We start from the raw sequence: 17836 nt of genomic DNA on the forward strand, positions 1-17836 counted from the left end.
TTCATCAACTCCAATAAAAATTACTGAATATTTTTTAGAGTTTTTAAAAGTGGATGATACGAGTGGAAAAGGTCTTTTTGAAGTTATTCTAGATGAAATAAAAAATATTGGACTTGAAATTGATAATTTAAGAGGACGAGGATATGATAATGGATTCAATATGAAGGGAAAACACCAAGGAGTGCAAAAAAGACTTCTCGATATAAATCCTAGATCTTTTTATACACCATGTGGTTGTCATAATCTAAATTTGGTACTTTGCGACATGGCTAATTCTTGTACAAAAGCTATATCATTTTTTGGAGTAGTACAACGTATATATTCACTGTTTTCTTCTTCCACTAAGCGGTGGAAAATTTTAAAATATTGTGTGCCCAGTCTAACTCTAAAATCATTATCACAAACACGTTGGAAAAGTCGTATTGAAAGTATTAAAGCAATAAGATTTCAGGCTCCGCAAATAAGAGATGCTTTAATAAAATTAGTAAAAATTAGTAAGGATCCAAAAATAAAAAGTGAAGCAAGTTGTTTAGCAACATATGAGCTTGAAAATTTTGAGTTTTTATTGGGCATAACTATTTGGTATGATGTATTATTTGTTGTTAATTTAGTTAGCAAAAGTTTACAATCAAAAGATACGCATATTGATGTTGCCATAGATCAACTACGAGGTCTAATTTCTTTTTTTTTTTAAATATAGAGAAGAAGGATTTACAAATGCTATGATTTCAGCCAAGGAATTTGCATTTGAGATGAATATAGAACCTGAATTTCGTAATAAACGTGCAATACATAGAAAGAAATAATTTGATGAGAATGTTGATAATGAAATCATAAAGTCTCTTGAAGAATCTTTTAGAGTTGATTACTTCTTATACATAGTAGATCAAGTCATTTTTCACTTCAAAATAGATTTGAACAGTTTGAAGTATATGAAAATATCTTTGGTTTCCTATTTAGTGGGAAAAAATTGAGATCATTAGATGACAAAAATTTGAAAAAATATTGTCTTAACCTTGAATGTTCCTTAAAACATAACAATCACTATGATATTGATGGTTTAGACTTATTTTCTGAATTAAAGGTGTTAAGAAAAATAGTACAAGTAGAAGATAATACTCTAATCGATATACTCAATCAAATAAAAAGACTTGATTCCTTTCCAAATGCTTATATTACTTATAGAATAATGTTAACAGTTCCGATAACAGTTGCTTCAGCAAAAAGAAGTTCTTCAAAATTAAAATTGATAAAATCTTATCTAAGATCAACAATGTCTCAAGAAAGATTAAATGGCTTGGCTATATTATCAATTGAAAAGGAATTATTAGAAAACATCGATTATAAAAAAATTATTAATAATTTTGTATCTCAAAAAGCTAGAAAAATAAATTTTAAATAAAAATATATATTATAACGTTCTTATAAATACTTAGGCCCATATTAAACTTTAGCCTTAGGCCCCCCTACGCTTGAGCCACCCCTGCTCAGAACCTCCAAAATCCACAATGTCTGCTCTTTCTTATACAGTATACACACACTACACCCCAAAAGGTCGCCGGTATACTATATTCACGCTCCGACGTCATAGGTGGGGCCCACTGCACGCGCCTAAACCTCAACACCGTTTTACCGTATTCTCTCCACATCGCCTTTCCATAGCCACCTAACATTCGTATAAAATCCGTCCATTTTTTTTCCTCGTACTAATAAGATCGGATACACTACATTGCCACCCCACTAGATAAAAAATAATAAATAAAAACTTTGTTTTCCTGTATGTAACCAAATCAGATTATCCTACTTAGTTAAAGTAATAAATTAATATAAGAATAGGATCATATCTTTGCACTATTGGATGAATAGGTCAACACTCCAAAAATTCTCTCTCTAGAACATTATAACTGTTGGCTACAGTACAGGCTTTGTTCAGCGCGTCAGCTCTACGCTCCACCTCCATGGCCCCGTCGTACGGTGGCCAACCGGTGCGTACAGATACTCAAACAGATGCTACTGCTTGTGTGAACAACCCTACAGAATCAATCCCCAAAAATTCTTCATATGCTACTGCAATCACCACCGCTACTCCTCTACCTCCTCCCAAAATTAAACACCCAAGAGAAACTATTATTGCTCGACATACTACACACAATGGGATGTCAGCAATAATCTTCAAGGCCACGGATTATTATGGGGTCATGGCTGAAGAATGTAGATTCACTATTATGGGTCGCTTCTTGAAACCTTGGCCCCAAATCGAGAAAATTAGGGCTATTTTCAGAGAACGATTTCCAGTCAAAGGCAGGGCCAAAATTGGAGTGTATGACAACTACAATGTCTTCTTAGACTTTACTAATGAAGATGATTTCAATTCGATATGGTACAGAAGAATGGTGAAAATTGATGGGCTTCAGATGTGGCTTCAAAAATAGACCCCAGACTTCCGACCTGACGAAGACATTCCCATTGTTCCGGTATGGATTCTATTACATAGTCTTCTATTTAATATGCATACTTGGCAATATGTTAAACAAAACTGTAGTGAGGTTGGAACTCCTCTTGTTTTGGATGTTGCCACTAATGGTAAACTAGACCTAGCATTGCTAAAGTTCTAGTTGAAATTGATCTGCTTAAACCTTTAGTAGACAGTCTGTTTATTAGGTCGGAGGATGAAAATGCTCCACTCAAAGGCTTCACTCAAAAAATTGAGTATGAGGGCATCCCTAAATACTCTAAGCAGTGCAAGAATCTTGGGCATAATCTTATGAATTGTCGAGTTATGGAAAAGAAAAAAGCTTCAGAGATAGAGAAAATAAACAATGAGGAAGGCTTGACACAATCAACCGAAGGCACTAGCAAAGATCAAAAAATGGATAAACCAGTTGATGATAACAACAAAGAGAAGGCTACTAAGGCTCATAACAACAACAAAAGAGACCTGAGTACCAATGAGGGAACTAAGGGCGACAGAATAACCCTGGAGATACAACACAAGAAGGAAGTTACAATCGACTATCAGAATCAACAAAAAGGAGAAGGGAATTCAGCAACAATTGGAGAAAGAATTAGAAAGAAGAAACAGAAAAGCATGAAGAAAAAGATGCCAAAGAAGAAAAGCAAGGTGACCTTCAAACCTGCTCAAAGAGACAAAAGGAACCAGCAAGATAGTACCTCCAGAAGCTCCTCAAATCACAATTGTAAAATCATAGAGGGGTTAAATGATAAAAACTATAGGTTGGAAGCAAAAAATAATATTGACACTCAGAGTAACCAAGCTACCTCCAGGATTAAGGAAAGAAATCCTCACAAGCCTCCTAATGGTACTGCAAAACCTACAGGGGAGGAGGATACAAGTGGTTACAATAAGCTGACAGGGAATAGAAGTCAACGGGAGGTCTCTACTTATCAAATAGAAGAAGAAAAAGACACTGAAGTGAATTCAAATTCTTGTTCTACATGTCTTCCACCCAATATAACTGAGCAGCCGGGTATACAATTATTTGTTGAGATATTTGAAAATCAAGAAGACTACGAAGGCAACAATACAATGAAAGAAACTGATAGCACTATGCTAGACTCACATCAAAGCATAGGCGTACTACAACAGAATGAAGGTAACAAGAAAAACAAAGAGAACCTGGATGAGAAAGATTACTGACTTGAAGGAAGGGGAAGAAGTAGATCCAGAAAGGTTCACAAGAAACACAAAAACAGAAATACTTCCTATGTGAAGAGATTACAAAAGAAGGATACTACCTCCCCCCAGTTATCCATGATTAATACAATCTTTTGGAATATTAGGGGGGTAAGGTCTAAGAAGTCCATCCACATGCTAAAACAATTGATCGACATCAACAACATCATCTTTGTTGCAATCATAGAACCAATGGTCAGCAAAGAAAAAATCGATGGCTATAGGAAGTTTCTGGGTTATCAACAGTGTATTTCCAATAATAACGGAAAAATTTGGTGCTTATGGAAAAATATTTGTCAAACATTTGTCATTGAAAACCATGAACAACACATTTCCATCAAAGTTGATGATGGTGCAAGCAATCTCCCCATTGTCATCATAATTATTTATGCTAAATGCACTAGTAGGGAAAGAAAAGAGTTGTGGAACAGCCTTGAACACATCAGCCTCTCTATTAATGGCCCATGGTGCATTGGAGGGGACTTCAATATCATTCTAGATCCTCAGGAGAAGTTGGGGGAAAACCCTCATAGGATGCACAGAAGCCTGGAATTCCAGAAATGTATGGATAATTGTGGTACTACTGATATTGGCTATTGTGGTTCTACATTCACTTGGTGCAACAATAGAAGACCAAGTAAAAGAATTTAAAAAATGCTTGATAGAGTTTTTGTCAATGATAAATGGACTCGGAAATTTCAAAATACTACTATTAAACATCTAGTTACGACGGGATCTGATCACATACCTCTTCTAATGAAATCTTGTAACACTTCTACCAGCCACATTAGTTACTTTAAATTCCTCAACTTCTGGACTAATCAGGAAGGTTTTCTCAATATTATTATGGAGGTATAGGATACTGATATCAATGGTAATAGCATGTGGAGACTTCAATCTAAACTGAAATTACTCAGTAAAAGATTGAGCCAATGGTCCAGGAAATAAATTGGTAACATTCACGCTCATGTCCTTGAATGGGAAGAAAAAATTCAGAATCTAGAGAAAATTGATATTACCAACAATACTAAGGATGACATGGAGGAAACCAACAAAGCTCATGCTGAATATATCAGATGGTTAAACACGCAAGACTCCCTTCTTAGCCAAAAAGCTAATATACAATGGTTTGACAAAGGCGACAGAAACACTCAATTTTTTCATAGCAAACTTCGAGAAAAAAGAAGAAGATTACAATTGAATAGGATTAAAAGTCACAAAGACAATTGGGTTCAAGGTGACAAGCAAATAGCCAAGGCTGCTATTAGGCATTTCAACTCCAACTTCAATCTTCGGACTCCTAAGCTGGACCTTTCTATAATGAACTGCATCTCTACTAAGACCACTCAAGAAGACAGGGACAACTTGGATAAAGAGCCTTATGTGGATGATATAAGACATGCAGTATTTAGTTTGTCTGCCACCAGTGCTGTTGGACCTGATGGATACAATGAAACTTTCTTCCATACCTGTTGGGACATTATCAGAGATGATATCAACGACTTTGTTTGGGACTTCTTCAAAGGTACCCCTCTTACTAAATATTACACTCATACTTGCTTGATCCTTATTCCTAAATGTGACTCCCCTATATCATTTAGTGATTTTAGGCCTATCAGTCTTTCTAATTTCACTAACAAGATTATTTCAAAAATTCTCTCTATTAGACTCAATCCTCTATTGCCTAGATTAATTAGTGCTAATCATAGTGGTTTTGTTAAAGATAGGCTTATTTCTGAAAATGTCCTCTTGGCACAGGAAATTGCTCAATACATTACTAAGAATAATAATGGTGGTAATGTCGTTTTGAAACTTGATATGGCTAAAGCATATGACAGACTATCTTGGAAGTTTGTTATTTCAGTTCTTAAGAAATTAGGTTTCTCAGAACATTGGAACTACATGATCATGAATCTATTGTCTCGCATTTGGTATTCTATTATTATTAATGGTAATAGGAAAGACTTTTTTACCTCAAGTCAAGGTTTGAAACAGGGAGATCCCTTATCTCTTACACTTTTTATCCTAGCTTCTGAGGTACTTACCTGCTCTCTCAATGATTTATACACTGATGCCTCTTTTACGCCTTTCAGTATGCCTACTAGAGGTCCTCAGATCAATCACCTTGCTTGTGCTGATGATATTGTTATTTTCACTAGTAGTAACAATGATTCTATTAATCTTATCATGAAGATCATTAAAGATTATGAAAATAACTCTGGACAAATGGTCAACACTCATAAAAGCTTCTTCTTAACTGCCCCACATACTTGTGCACATAGAATCAATAGAATCAGAAATGCTACAGGTTATATGGACAAGAATTTTCCCTTTACATATCTAGGTTGCCCAATTTATGTAGGAAGGAAAAAAATTGCATATTTTGATGATATGGTTAATAAAATTATTAAGAAACTTAATGGCTGGCATGGTAAGATTTTATCTTATGGTGATAGATTGATTTTAATTAAGCATGTCCTTCAATCTCTTCCTATTTATACCCTTTCTGCCATGTCCCCCCCTCCCCTCCCCCTCCCCTCCCCAAAAAGTACTTTTAATTTGATTGACAAGCATTTTGCTAACTTCTTTTGGGGATCCTCTGGAGATCAAAGAATATACCATTGGAGATCATGGAAAAACCTATGCTTCCCATGTGATAAAGGAGGCATAGGTGTTAGAAGAATGATTGATTTTGATAATGTTTTAGCAACTAAAAGGTGGTGGAGACTCGGGACCATTCCATCTCTTTGGGCTAACTTCTTGACTCAAAAATACTGCCAAAGATCCCATCCAGTGAGTAAGAAATATGCTCCAGGGGATTCATATGTATGGCAAAAATTGAGGAAAATAAGAGACAAAGCAGAATCGCATATTTATTGGGTAGTAAATTCTAGCAACTCTAACATGTGGTAGGATAATTGGTTAGGAAAGGGTCCTTTAGCACTTCTCTTCCCAAATGAAAGGAAGAATCCGAAAACTCTTGTGAAAGAATATATTCACAATGGTGAATGGAACAGTGGTAAGCTCAGAGATACAGTCCCAGATGATATTGTGGACCATATCAAAGGAATCAACATTGGAGACCAAACATCCCCTGATCAAGATATATGGAATCTCTCTGATAATGGTAGGTACTCCAATAAAACTACTCAGAACATGTTCAGAGCTATTAAAACTAAGGATCAATTCCTTAGTAAGGTACGGCATTCTAGCACTCCTTTCAAAATTTTCTTTCTAACTTGAAGATTATGGTTGTCAAAACTTCCTTTTGATGAAGTACTTCGTAACTTTGGTAGACAAATTATTTCTACATGTGTTTGTTGTACTAACCATGTCAATGAGTTTATCCAATATGTATTTATGGAAAGTGATGCAGCAAGGTTTATCTGGAAAGCGATAGGTGCTCCCATCGGAATTAAGCCTGTACACATACCTATTCGCGGGTGGCTCAACCACCGGTGGCAACAAAGGTCTAAAAATGTTGTTCACAAACAAGCTCTGCAGATAATTCCAATCATCACCTGTTGGGAAATTTGGAAGAATAGATGCTCGTATAAATATGTAGATCAAAAGAAGTTCAGCTTGTACAACATGAAGCAACGGATCATTTGGAATGTTATGGCTGTTGTACAGCGGTCCTTTCCGAAATGCAAGATGACATTGCCTTGAGTCAAGTACTGTGATGATATGGTCAAACTAAAACCCATTCCTGAAACCATTATAGTAACATGGATGAAGCCACAACAGGGAACTTTCAAGTTAAACACAGATGGAAGCTTTATTCATCGAAATAGCAAAGCAGGGCTTGGAGGTGTTTTGAGGACTGAGCAGGGTGATTTGTGTATGGCCTTCTCTCTGTCAGCTAACTGCACAAGCAACAATGAAGCAGAAGCTTTGGGAGCTTTGGCTGGGATTCAACGGTGTATTCAGAATGAATTTTCAGACTTCGTGCTTGAAATTGACTCTATGCTCGTAGTCAACATGATCAAAGAAAGACATACTGACAATTATAAAATGAAGAACACGATAGATGATATCTTACAATGTATGAACCAAGCCAATATCACTCACGTGCATTGCTATAGGGAAGCTAACCAATTAGCAGATTACTTGGCAAAAATGGCTTCCAACACATCGGAGAGTAAGATATACATGTCTTTCTACCTTTTGCCTAGGGAAATCAAGGGAACTTTCATTTTAGATAAATTTCAAGTACCTAGCATTAGAACAAAGTATGATAAGGCAAATTTCTTTGTGAGTTAAGCCTCTTGTAATCTTGTAATTTTGGGCACAAGAGGATGTTTTACACCTCACTGTATTTTTTATTTATTTTGGCTAGGGTGGACTCTATAGTGTTGTAATCTTGGAGGTAAGGCAATCTCCCCCTCCTTCCTAAAGATAATACAACACACTCAGCGATACCGGGAAATTATATTTAAAAAAATTAATATAAGAATACACATCAATTAACTGTAATTAATATACATCGTACATAAAAACCAAATATCATGTACTTACTGGTTAATTGAGGACACTAGCTAGGTGTTGATAAATCTAGATAAAGAGGGGGGGATCGAGGCTGAAGAGAAAGGACGATCAGTACATTTCGTGCTGTGGTCCCCTGGCGAGGGCGAATCATTCAACTCAGATTCTGTTGAGTAAAATGATGAGATTTCCTCATTTATTACTAGAAACCTATAAAGCTGATGGACCAAAAACATGAAAATGGAAGTCCATAGAGTTGATGTGGACTCAAGAGAGAGGACCGAAGGATGGCGCTGCTCCGTTGTACTCGCACCCGTAAAGATCATGAGAAAAGGATTGGATACTGCATCTTCTTCTCAAGCATTTGGTTTTATTTTAGATCAGTTAGAGTTTTATAACTTACTATTGCCACATGGAAAAACACATTTTTAATGAAAGGAATGATCTCTTGTAATCATTCTACAAGTTTCTAAGTACCGAACTCTTATTAAAGAGATTAAATTAATAAAACCTATTTATAATGGACATCAATCTCACCATTTATAGTGTTGTACTACTACTCTCCTCTCAAAAAAGAATGATGCAGCTGTCACAAGATTTAATTTACGTTAAATCTGCACTTCGACTCCTCTCAACATTTTGAGATAAAATCTTCACATTTTTAAGATCACGCGTTACAACTAGCTAATAACACAAGCTGTAAGAGGACCTATTAAAAGGGCTCCAACGGGTTGCTTCTCTTCTTTTTTCTTCACTTTGACCCTTGTAACACTTGTAAGGAAAGCAATTAACAATTCCCCCTCACTGCCCATTCTCAGTTAGACCTTCACATCTTCATCCAAGAGTACTCCATCCCCATCTTCTTTCCTTTCTTCTTTATCTTTCTCCAACTAATAACTCTCGTTCGCTTCAATTTTTCCAGATATTTAGTGCATGAAGAGATTTTCAGTCTGACCGGTTGCGAAAGAAAAAATTGCAAACGAAGCGTTATACATGTACCAGCAAGAGCCAATTCTGCTAGGAGTGAGTTTACTTGCTAGTTATGCGGAGATTATAATGCAGGAATTGTTTATGCAATGATTAAGGGGGTGGAGGGATTATGTATAACGATTAATTGTTACACATGAATTGCTTACTTTTTTTGTTTTAAATAGTTTATTCCCCTTATTGTAACACACTAATTTTTATTCAACATACTTTCCCACATAAAATAATACACAAATTCACATATAGCTTAAAGCGAGTATCACTTAATACCGCTAATCAAATGTTGTTTCATTTATGCAGCAACCATACACTTTGTTATTTTATGCAAATTAAAGATGATTAAAGATAGAACACAAATACATATATTAGCAATATAAAGATTAAGATGATTCTTAACTTCCCACCCAACTATATATATCATATCACGATTCACCTTATAACAGTTCACTATTATAATCTCTAAATTATTTAATTGTAGACCAAACAATTTTTAACAACTGAAGAATGACATAATTAAATCAGCTATAAGATGATGAAGAAAAAATAGATAACATGTTTCGGTTTAAATTGTTCCAACATTTGTAAGTTAAGACAAAAAATTAGCATAGCTGCACAGTGACCAGAATAGCAGGCATGTGTTTAAACTAAAGGACAAAATCAAGGGGCGTCCATAATAGGTAAAAGAAGATAGAGTGGTAATGACAGGTTCATGAGTACAAAACACTTTGATATAGATATGGCCAGTTTATTCAAATAGCGTTTCACGCTTTCTTAAATACTTCTGAATCGAAGGTTGGTGAACCTTTACTGTTGGTTTTTCACAAGGATGCAAGGCGCTTGGAGTACCATTAACTTTCTCTTTCCTGCGTGAAGCCTTCTCTACTTACAGCAAATTAGCCCCCCCCCCCCCAAACAAAAAACCCAACCTTCACCGGTCAACATAAAGTCAAGCATCCTCGAGAAGCAAACAGTACACAAGAAACAAAAGAAAAACAAAAAAAAAGTAGACTTGCCAAGGGCTTCTGAACTACTAATGCCTAGCCACAAGCAAAGAACTAGGAAGCCTCAAACAGAACACAGAACAAGATACAAGGGAAGTTAGCAAGGCTTTCTCATTATAATTTTGCTCCTATATATGCTTTTGATAAATAAAAAATTTATCTGGAAAATGAGATGGACTGTCACATGTAATTGTTGACAAATGGCTCAATTACCCATACAAAATTACTTACAGAGTTCATTTAGAAAATGCCACTGTCTCAGGCAGAACAAATGATGCACACAGCATCCATTTTCCTGGTGCAACAAGGCGAACCTTGCGCATCTCTACCTCAAAAGCCACCTCAGATAGTGCAATCCTGATTTGCTGTTCAAGTATGAAGAAGAAAAATTCAGCATTCCCTCAGTAATACCTGGCCCAGAAAAGTTCAGTCAGATGAAAAGTAATAGCGAACAGGCTAACAACAGACCTCATGAAAGTCAAATTCAGGATCCTGAGCTTTTGAAAACCCATAAACATGGATCCTTGGCAAGGTAAATTGCCTACCCTTGTTCCTCTTTCCGAAAATTCCTCTAAATGAATCTGCAAACATGAGAAAAGCATTTATGTATTGGCTATATGTCTAGATAAATGGGATGGAAGGTCTGGTTTTTTTGGGGGGCACCGCATCTCCTTCATTGAGCTGGAAAAAGAATGTAATGCAGCATATTGCCTTCTGAGAGAAATCTCGAAGTGCTGTCATGCCGCATCATACATATCAAATGGGAGTAAACGAACTCATAAAGGCAACAATATTAGTGACGAGAAATGCTATTGACATTGTTGCTCAGTAGAAATACTCAAAAAAGAATTATCCATCGGATAATCCATAGAATCATCGTGTCTTGCAATTGTGAAATGTCATAGTAGATCTACTCCAACACTAAATTGGAAACTCTTTCCCCATCAAACTATTGCCTAACAAGCATGTTAGTACACATTTATGGACAAAACTAAGGGAAAAGGATACAAAAGGATGCAATATAATTGTATCAATAAATTCAAGAAAATCCCAAGCCTCTCTCGTGTTCTGCATAAGCTTTTTCGATGCCCCCAGAAGCTTGGTTATCAATTATTTTCAAAACGCAAGCTTCACATGCTTCATTATTGCAACAATTACTGTCAATACTCGGAATTCTACGGTCCAACTACACCGTCACATGCAAGTTAGCATCGACAAAAAGTAGCAAATTCTTCTTTCAATGAAAAGCTTTCTGAAGTCATAGGTCCAACCAAGAGAAACGGATAACTGAGACCAACAATGCTGCTGAAGCTCTAACCACAGAGTAATAGGAGACATCAAACCTTCAAAAAATCCACTAGCAGGATACTTCCTCAGTAAATGAAGAGAAACAGAGGATATTTTACATGCTAAAAAGCAACTTAAATGAGAAGAAAGGAAAAGAGACTGCTGGATTACATCATTCCTGGAGGTCAGGAACTGAGCCACCAGGAGCCTATCCAAGTGCTCAATCAACAAGAAGTGCAGTTGAAATATCAAAGTCATATTCTCAATCTGACAACTATGGAACTGGACCCAGGATATTTGCATTTATAGTAAGAATAAATTAAATAAACTTGAAGCAGAGGGCACATTTTCTCAACTAAATCACACCACATCCTTGGTGCTCCCAATTGAAAATTTAATGGATAAAACTAACACCAACTACTATCAAACTTTAAGGTTGAGTACATTACAGAAAGACAGCATACCAAGAAACTCTGCAGCATCATTTGGCAAATTCATTACTACTTGAGTAATTGCCCGAGTTTTTTCACTCACAAAAATACTGTCAATGAACCTCCTCCCATCCATGTTAAAAATCTACAAGATAAACGAAATCACTAAGCTGTGACACCATATATCACTGGATAAATGAATTCAAGAAACCAAAAGTTGAATCTAAATCATGAAGACACCTGCAAGATCAACACCGTAAATAAGTGAACTCGTCTTGGAGAAGAACCTTTTCAGTTCCAATGATTATTTGGTTTTTGGTGATAGCATTGCCTCATAAATAATAAGTTCAAGTGTAACAGTAAGAAGACCTAAAGATACTCCATCATAACCAAAGAAGTAGCATGAGCAAAGAAACCCACTTTTAATTTATTTTCCTCGTTTATTTGTCAATCAAGACCACCAAAAAAAGTCAGATGACTGAGTGCGTACGCCAGATCTGAAATTCTTCCATAAATTAGGTTTTATTTTTTGAAATGGAAAAATATATTCTTTTAAATAAAAAAAGTTCAAAAAAAAAAAATAGAATTTCGTGCTATATATATATATACAGATCCTATGCGTCTGACAGAAGTTAGTGACATACAACAGAAAAATATAACTTGTATGTGGATGAATTTGTACCTCAATCTTCCTCTCGAGTTTGTTACGGACAGAGTTTCTTTCTAGATATTCAACAGCAGAAGGGTTCAAATCATTAGCGTATACATATTTGACCTTCTTTGCAGCGGATATTGCAATGGGACCAATCCCAGCAAAAACATCACCTGACATTTTAACAATTGGCAAAAGAGAGATCGCCAGAACATAAAACAAGTTAGAAGAGGCACCACATAGAGACTAATTCAGATAATAAGCAAACCGCAAACTTATCAATGTGGAGCAGACCACTTCGTTGCCGTTTGTTTGGGTACTATTTAACTAGTGTCAGTTTCTTTGACTAAATCGACGACAATGTGCTCAATTTCAAAGGCGCATATCCATTCTACCATACTTTTGATATTATAGAATTTGACGAGAACATTTTATGATCTCTTTTCATTTCATAGTTCCAAGGTGCCAACTACTAATAAATACTAGAATCGTGGCCATCGATGTGTGTGCATATAATTCAAATCATTTCTAATTGTTCTGTCGCATACATATCGCTAAAATTCAAGAAAAAATTCAAGTAGACTGATTCTTTTAGGACTTTTAATTGAAAACTACCGACACCATCATGGACTAAACAGTGCGAGAGTGTAGTGGAAAGGTCACGAAAAAAATTCAAAATAAACAAATCTAAGTGCAATTGTAGAGAAACCACCAAGTCTGGAACTCAAATACGCATGTAAGAGTGCTCAAGAGAACTTACAGACAACGTCATCATGGGTGAAGCAACTAAGAAGCCTCTGTCTTTCAGTTGCCAGCCTAGAATTCCAATATCTACCAGAAAATGACAAAATTTATAGGAAAATATCAGATTCTGGAAACAATAAATTTTCATCTTAACTTATTCTTATTCGCTTAGACTCACACTGTTGCTAAATCAACATCAAAATAGAGTCCATTCTCGACTACAGTGGTTACGAGGGAATGGTTTCCTGCCAAAACTTCTAGCTGCATTGTTCTATAGTCATTGTGAATGGCATCAATTTTATTGGCAACTGTTTGTATCTTCGGCTTGTTCTTGTCCAAAACTACCTGGTAAAAGATAATCCAAAGAAATGAAGGGGGATAGCGGCCAATGGATTATTGAGAAATAAGGTGAAATTTAGTAAAACCAAAAAAAAATGTGGTAGATTTGCAGAAATCAGGTACCTTTGCGATAAGTTTCTTGTGCGGGAGATGTTCATCTCTCAAGTTTAGATGGGCAATATGCCCAACAGTCTCAAAAGCTGAAGGAACAATCATGCCTTGTGGAAGCAAGACCTCTAAGACCTGCAAGGTGCACATTCCTCGTTTAAGTAAGATGTAACAGCAACTTGTGCAAATTCATGACAGTTTCACTCATATTAAAGACTTCCCACACACCAAAAAAAATAGGAACAAAACAAATGCATCAGGGCCTTCAATCCCACCCAATTATACATGAAGGCTCTGGTTATGATATTTTCAAGTTTGGTAAATTACGAGACACTCGTTGATACCCATGAACCTCACATAACCCGCACAAGAGATGCTATACACTTGATTGGCTAAAATGGCTAAACTGTGTACAAAAATATCTGTCCTTTTTTTTAATATTATATCCATCATAGAAAAGTAATATTAATAGCAAAAAATATGGCAGATGGTCAAGAATATCATAGGGACATACCTCATTCATTTGCCAATAATTGTAAAATAATGTCAACTTGCATCTCACAATTTCAAAACTTAATCTTGTACTTTCCTCATTGTGTTCTTTGAGGACTGCCTGCAAACATAGTTCAAATTCGTAAGAGAGGAGCTATTAACCTACATAAATATGCAAAAAGTTGAATCTAAGCTTTTAACTACTACTTTGAATCAGTAAAACAAGCATTCTATAAACACCACATCCCCCTTGGCCACTATCAAACGACTTCTCCGAAAGATTTAAATACATGTTGGCGCATCTCGTCAAAAATAAGATTGAGATGAATTATCCTGAAAACAAATGCTCTTCAATGATTTGTTCAGACAAGTAATTAGTAGACTTCTCGATAAAAACTACATGATACTCATACCCTCCAACTATCTAATTCTATTCACTACTATGGAGGAAAGAGTGTATCAATGATGACAAAAGGGAGAAAGTATATTAATGTACAATACGGTCTTGATATGTATTATGTCACCAATAGACCAACTATGTTTTAAGTCCCAATCGTTCCATTCTTGTCTCTTAGACAAAAGCTCAAAACAAACAACATAACATACTTCACCATTTGCAACCATGAACAGAATAGGTGCCTGACAACAAACTACATTAGGCAAGATGTTTTTTCAAAAAATCAGCCTGCCACTCTACTCCTCTACCTAAATAAGAGACTTGGTTTACCAGCTAGGGTACGAACTCATGAGTTGTGGTGTGTATACAACACATACCCCGCAGCACTACTTTATTTGTTGAACCAAAAGCTCTAAGGCCTCAACATACATAAAGGGAACAATTTAATTCAAGGTAAAATTTAGCAAAAACACTCCATGTTTCAATTCCAAGTACCAAGAAGACATCACTCATGAAACTCAAAACATATGCATCTCATAAAATACCATAGTGCTAAACAAAAAACGGAAACCTTAATGGCCTCAGGCAATTCCTCTATCCCCTTGTTTGCGTACCTCTCATCCAATAGCAATAACCTCGTCGATCCACTCCATTTTCTTCTTCTAATAAAATCATCTCCCAATAACCCACTCAAATCCTCATCTCCACTCCCCTCCTCTTCAACCACCTCCACCAATGCCATCTCATTTCTCCCTAACCCTTTCCGCTGTCTTCCACTTCCCTCCTCTTCCTCTCTCTTCTTCTTACTCTTCTTCGGCCTAGATAACTTAGCCAAATTCTGAAACTTCACATATCCTGTCGAATTGAAAGTTCTGGCAAGTTTATCTCTGTACAACACCGAACACATTTTCTCTCCATCTCCTTCAGCTTTTCCATAAATTCTTCGCTCCAATGCGGTTAGGGTTTCAGCATCATTATTGTTTCCGATAAATTCCTTTAATTCGTCATCAATATCGTCACCGGGAACCCTAGCAATGTTACGAATGCGCGGCCAATTTAAGAGGTGGCCTCGTAATTTGCTTTCAAGGGAGAAGCAGTGTTCTGAAGGGACACGTAAAGCGGTTATATCGAAGACTCGAGTGAAATTCTCTTCGTCGAAGTTATCAGTGTTTTGGTGTTTTTTGTGGCCTTTGTAGAGTGAAGGGCCATAAGAATGGTGTTGAAATAGTGTTGACGACGACGTTGTGGCAGCGGCGGTGGTGGTGGAGAAGAGAGAAGGAATGAGCGGTTTGGGGGAAAAGCGGCAAGTGAAGTGGAGAGAAGAAGTTGAGGAAATAATGAGTTTGTTGAGTATAATGGCGGATGGCAATGGGTAGAGAGCCATCAATTGAATTTGCCGTGGTAACACATACATACAGTGTGGTGTGGGAAAGGGCTGTGTATCTTTTAAGAGTTGTGATAATGGAGAAAGATACAGTTTGGTCGCCGGAAATGAAGAGTACGAGACCTTTTCTTGAGAGCAAAGAGCTTTTGCATAACAAATGTGAATTATTATTTCCAAAAATATTTTCAAACATATTTTCTAATCTTCCAAAAATTTCACAAACTGGTTTCTGATCACTGTAGAAAGTACTTAAGTTAATAATTACATAACGGAATAATAAAATCAAAAGACAGTACTATATTTGTTTTGTCACAAGGCAATTTAGTTCATTTTGTTTTCCGAGAAACTAGTTTCTTAAACGCACCCGTATTCCAAGTTATTTTTATAAAAGTTAGATAAAATATAATAAATTTAAATTACATACATATTGCTCAAACAATATTGTTGATATACTATTAGAAATCATACATATTAAAAGTTATAGCTCATTTGAGTGAGAATATATGATATTTAAGTGACCATATCTCAAATTCAAAATAATTGAATAACATTCTCTATCCGAAAAGATGAACCATTACATTAACTTAGTTTATTATTTATAATCACATTATTTTAGTTTATTATTGACAAGGTAGGTTGCTCTGATGGTAAGCACCATCCACTTCCAACCGGGTTATTTGCTGAGGGTCATTTGGAAAAAGGCTCTCTACCTTAGGGTAAGGTCTTTATACTGGGTGGTTGTTGTTGTACATTATTTTAGTTTATGAGGTAAAAATATGTCATTTGGTCGCAACTACCTAACATTTCCTCATATACAATGTGTATATTCAATTACATTGTTTTAGTTGGTTTTTTCATTATTGTGTATTCATTTATTATTCTCTGTTCCTTATAATGATCGTCTTAGTTGATCTTTTACGAGTGTAGTTGAGAGGAAAAGTTGGTTATAAGATTATGTTATTATCTCGGAAGCAAGAAAACTAAAGCAAAATATAAATTCTATAAATTAGTCATCAGCGAACCAAAAATACACTTTTAAAAGTATAATATTGCAAGAAGTTACACCTTGTGCATGATGATATGATGACGATGATAATTACATATTTGAAACTTACGGTCCCAAAATATGTGTTTTAAATTTCAAACTATGTATTTCAAGTCTGAAGTTGAAATTTAATATGCCATATTTTAAAACAGCCAAATGGTATGTTTATTCTACTAAATATAGATATATTTTGTTATACTGGATTAAGTATACATAATTTTGAAATCTTGGAGGATTATTAGAACATTGCGGACCATTTTAATAAAGGTAAGCACTTTAAAAACAATTTTGATATGTTCCTCTGATTTGTTCATTTATATCAAGGATATATTATCATGCAATAAAAATTAATATAGAAATTGTAATTGTAATACCATGAATAATAGTATACGAATTATTATGCGAGTAAAAATATAAGGATTATATATAGTGTTTGCCTCTTTAGATACCTGGTTTGTTATTGTTGTTGTTAATTGCCTCTTTAGATAATCATTGATATACATAATATTATTCACAATTTATAATACATGTAGTAATGTTGATGAAAAGAATATACTAATATATAAAATTTGCATATGGATATTAATAGTTAAGGTTTAAATATTTGCACCAAAAACCAAAAATATTATTTTCTGTCTCAATTTATGTGTCATAAGTTCATAATGAAGACAGATCTAGGATTTAAATCTTATGGGTTCAATTTTTAAAATTTTTAGCATTAACCCCATTATATTTTTAAAGTTATGAGTTTTTATCTATTATTTTTGTGATTTTAATGAATTTCTAGATA

General features: G+C 35.3%; 1 protein-coding gene across 1 annotated transcript; it reads right to left on the reverse strand.

Annotated features, from left to right (window-relative positions):
* Positions 1-8766: 8766 nt before the first annotated feature.
* LOC107763330 (tRNA (guanine(37)-N(1))-methyltransferase 1-like) lies at positions 8767-16163 on the reverse strand. The gene is made up of 10 exons (XM_016581808.2): positions 15189-16163; positions 14243-14341; positions 13744-13863; positions 13460-13626; positions 13298-13368; positions 12568-12710; positions 11919-12030; positions 10636-10748; positions 10399-10532; positions 8767-9129 (listed from the first exon to the last, which is right to left on the reverse strand). Exons 1-9 carry the CDS (start codon positions 16029-16031, stop codon positions 10404-10406), a joined length of 1797 nt encoding a protein of 598 aa, XP_016437294.1. The 5' UTR covers positions 16032-16163; the 3' UTR covers positions 8767-9129; positions 10399-10403.
* Positions 16164-17836: the final 1673 nt, after the last annotated feature.

The sequence above is a fragment of the Nicotiana tabacum genome, chromosome 21, assembly GCF_000715075.1.
Source record: "Nicotiana tabacum cultivar K326 chromosome 21, ASM71507v2, whole genome shotgun sequence".
NCBI lineage: Eukaryota > Viridiplantae > Streptophyta > Magnoliopsida > Solanales > Solanaceae > Nicotiana > Nicotiana tabacum.

Bases quoted from the DNA above. Each gene is read 5' to 3' on its own strand.
- LOC107763330 (XM_016581808.2), bottom strand. From the start codon at position 16,031: ATGTATGTGTTACCACGGCAAATTCAATTGATGGCTCTCTACCCATTG. The intron at 14,342-15,188 runs GTTTCCGTTTTT...CTATGTTTGCAG, and splicing joins AATTGCCTGAGGCCATTAAG to GCAGTCCTCAAAGAACACAA. The intron at 10,533-10,635 runs GTCTGTTGTTAG...ATACTTGAACAG, and splicing joins CTGAATTTGACTTTCATGAG to CAAATCAGGATTGCACTATC.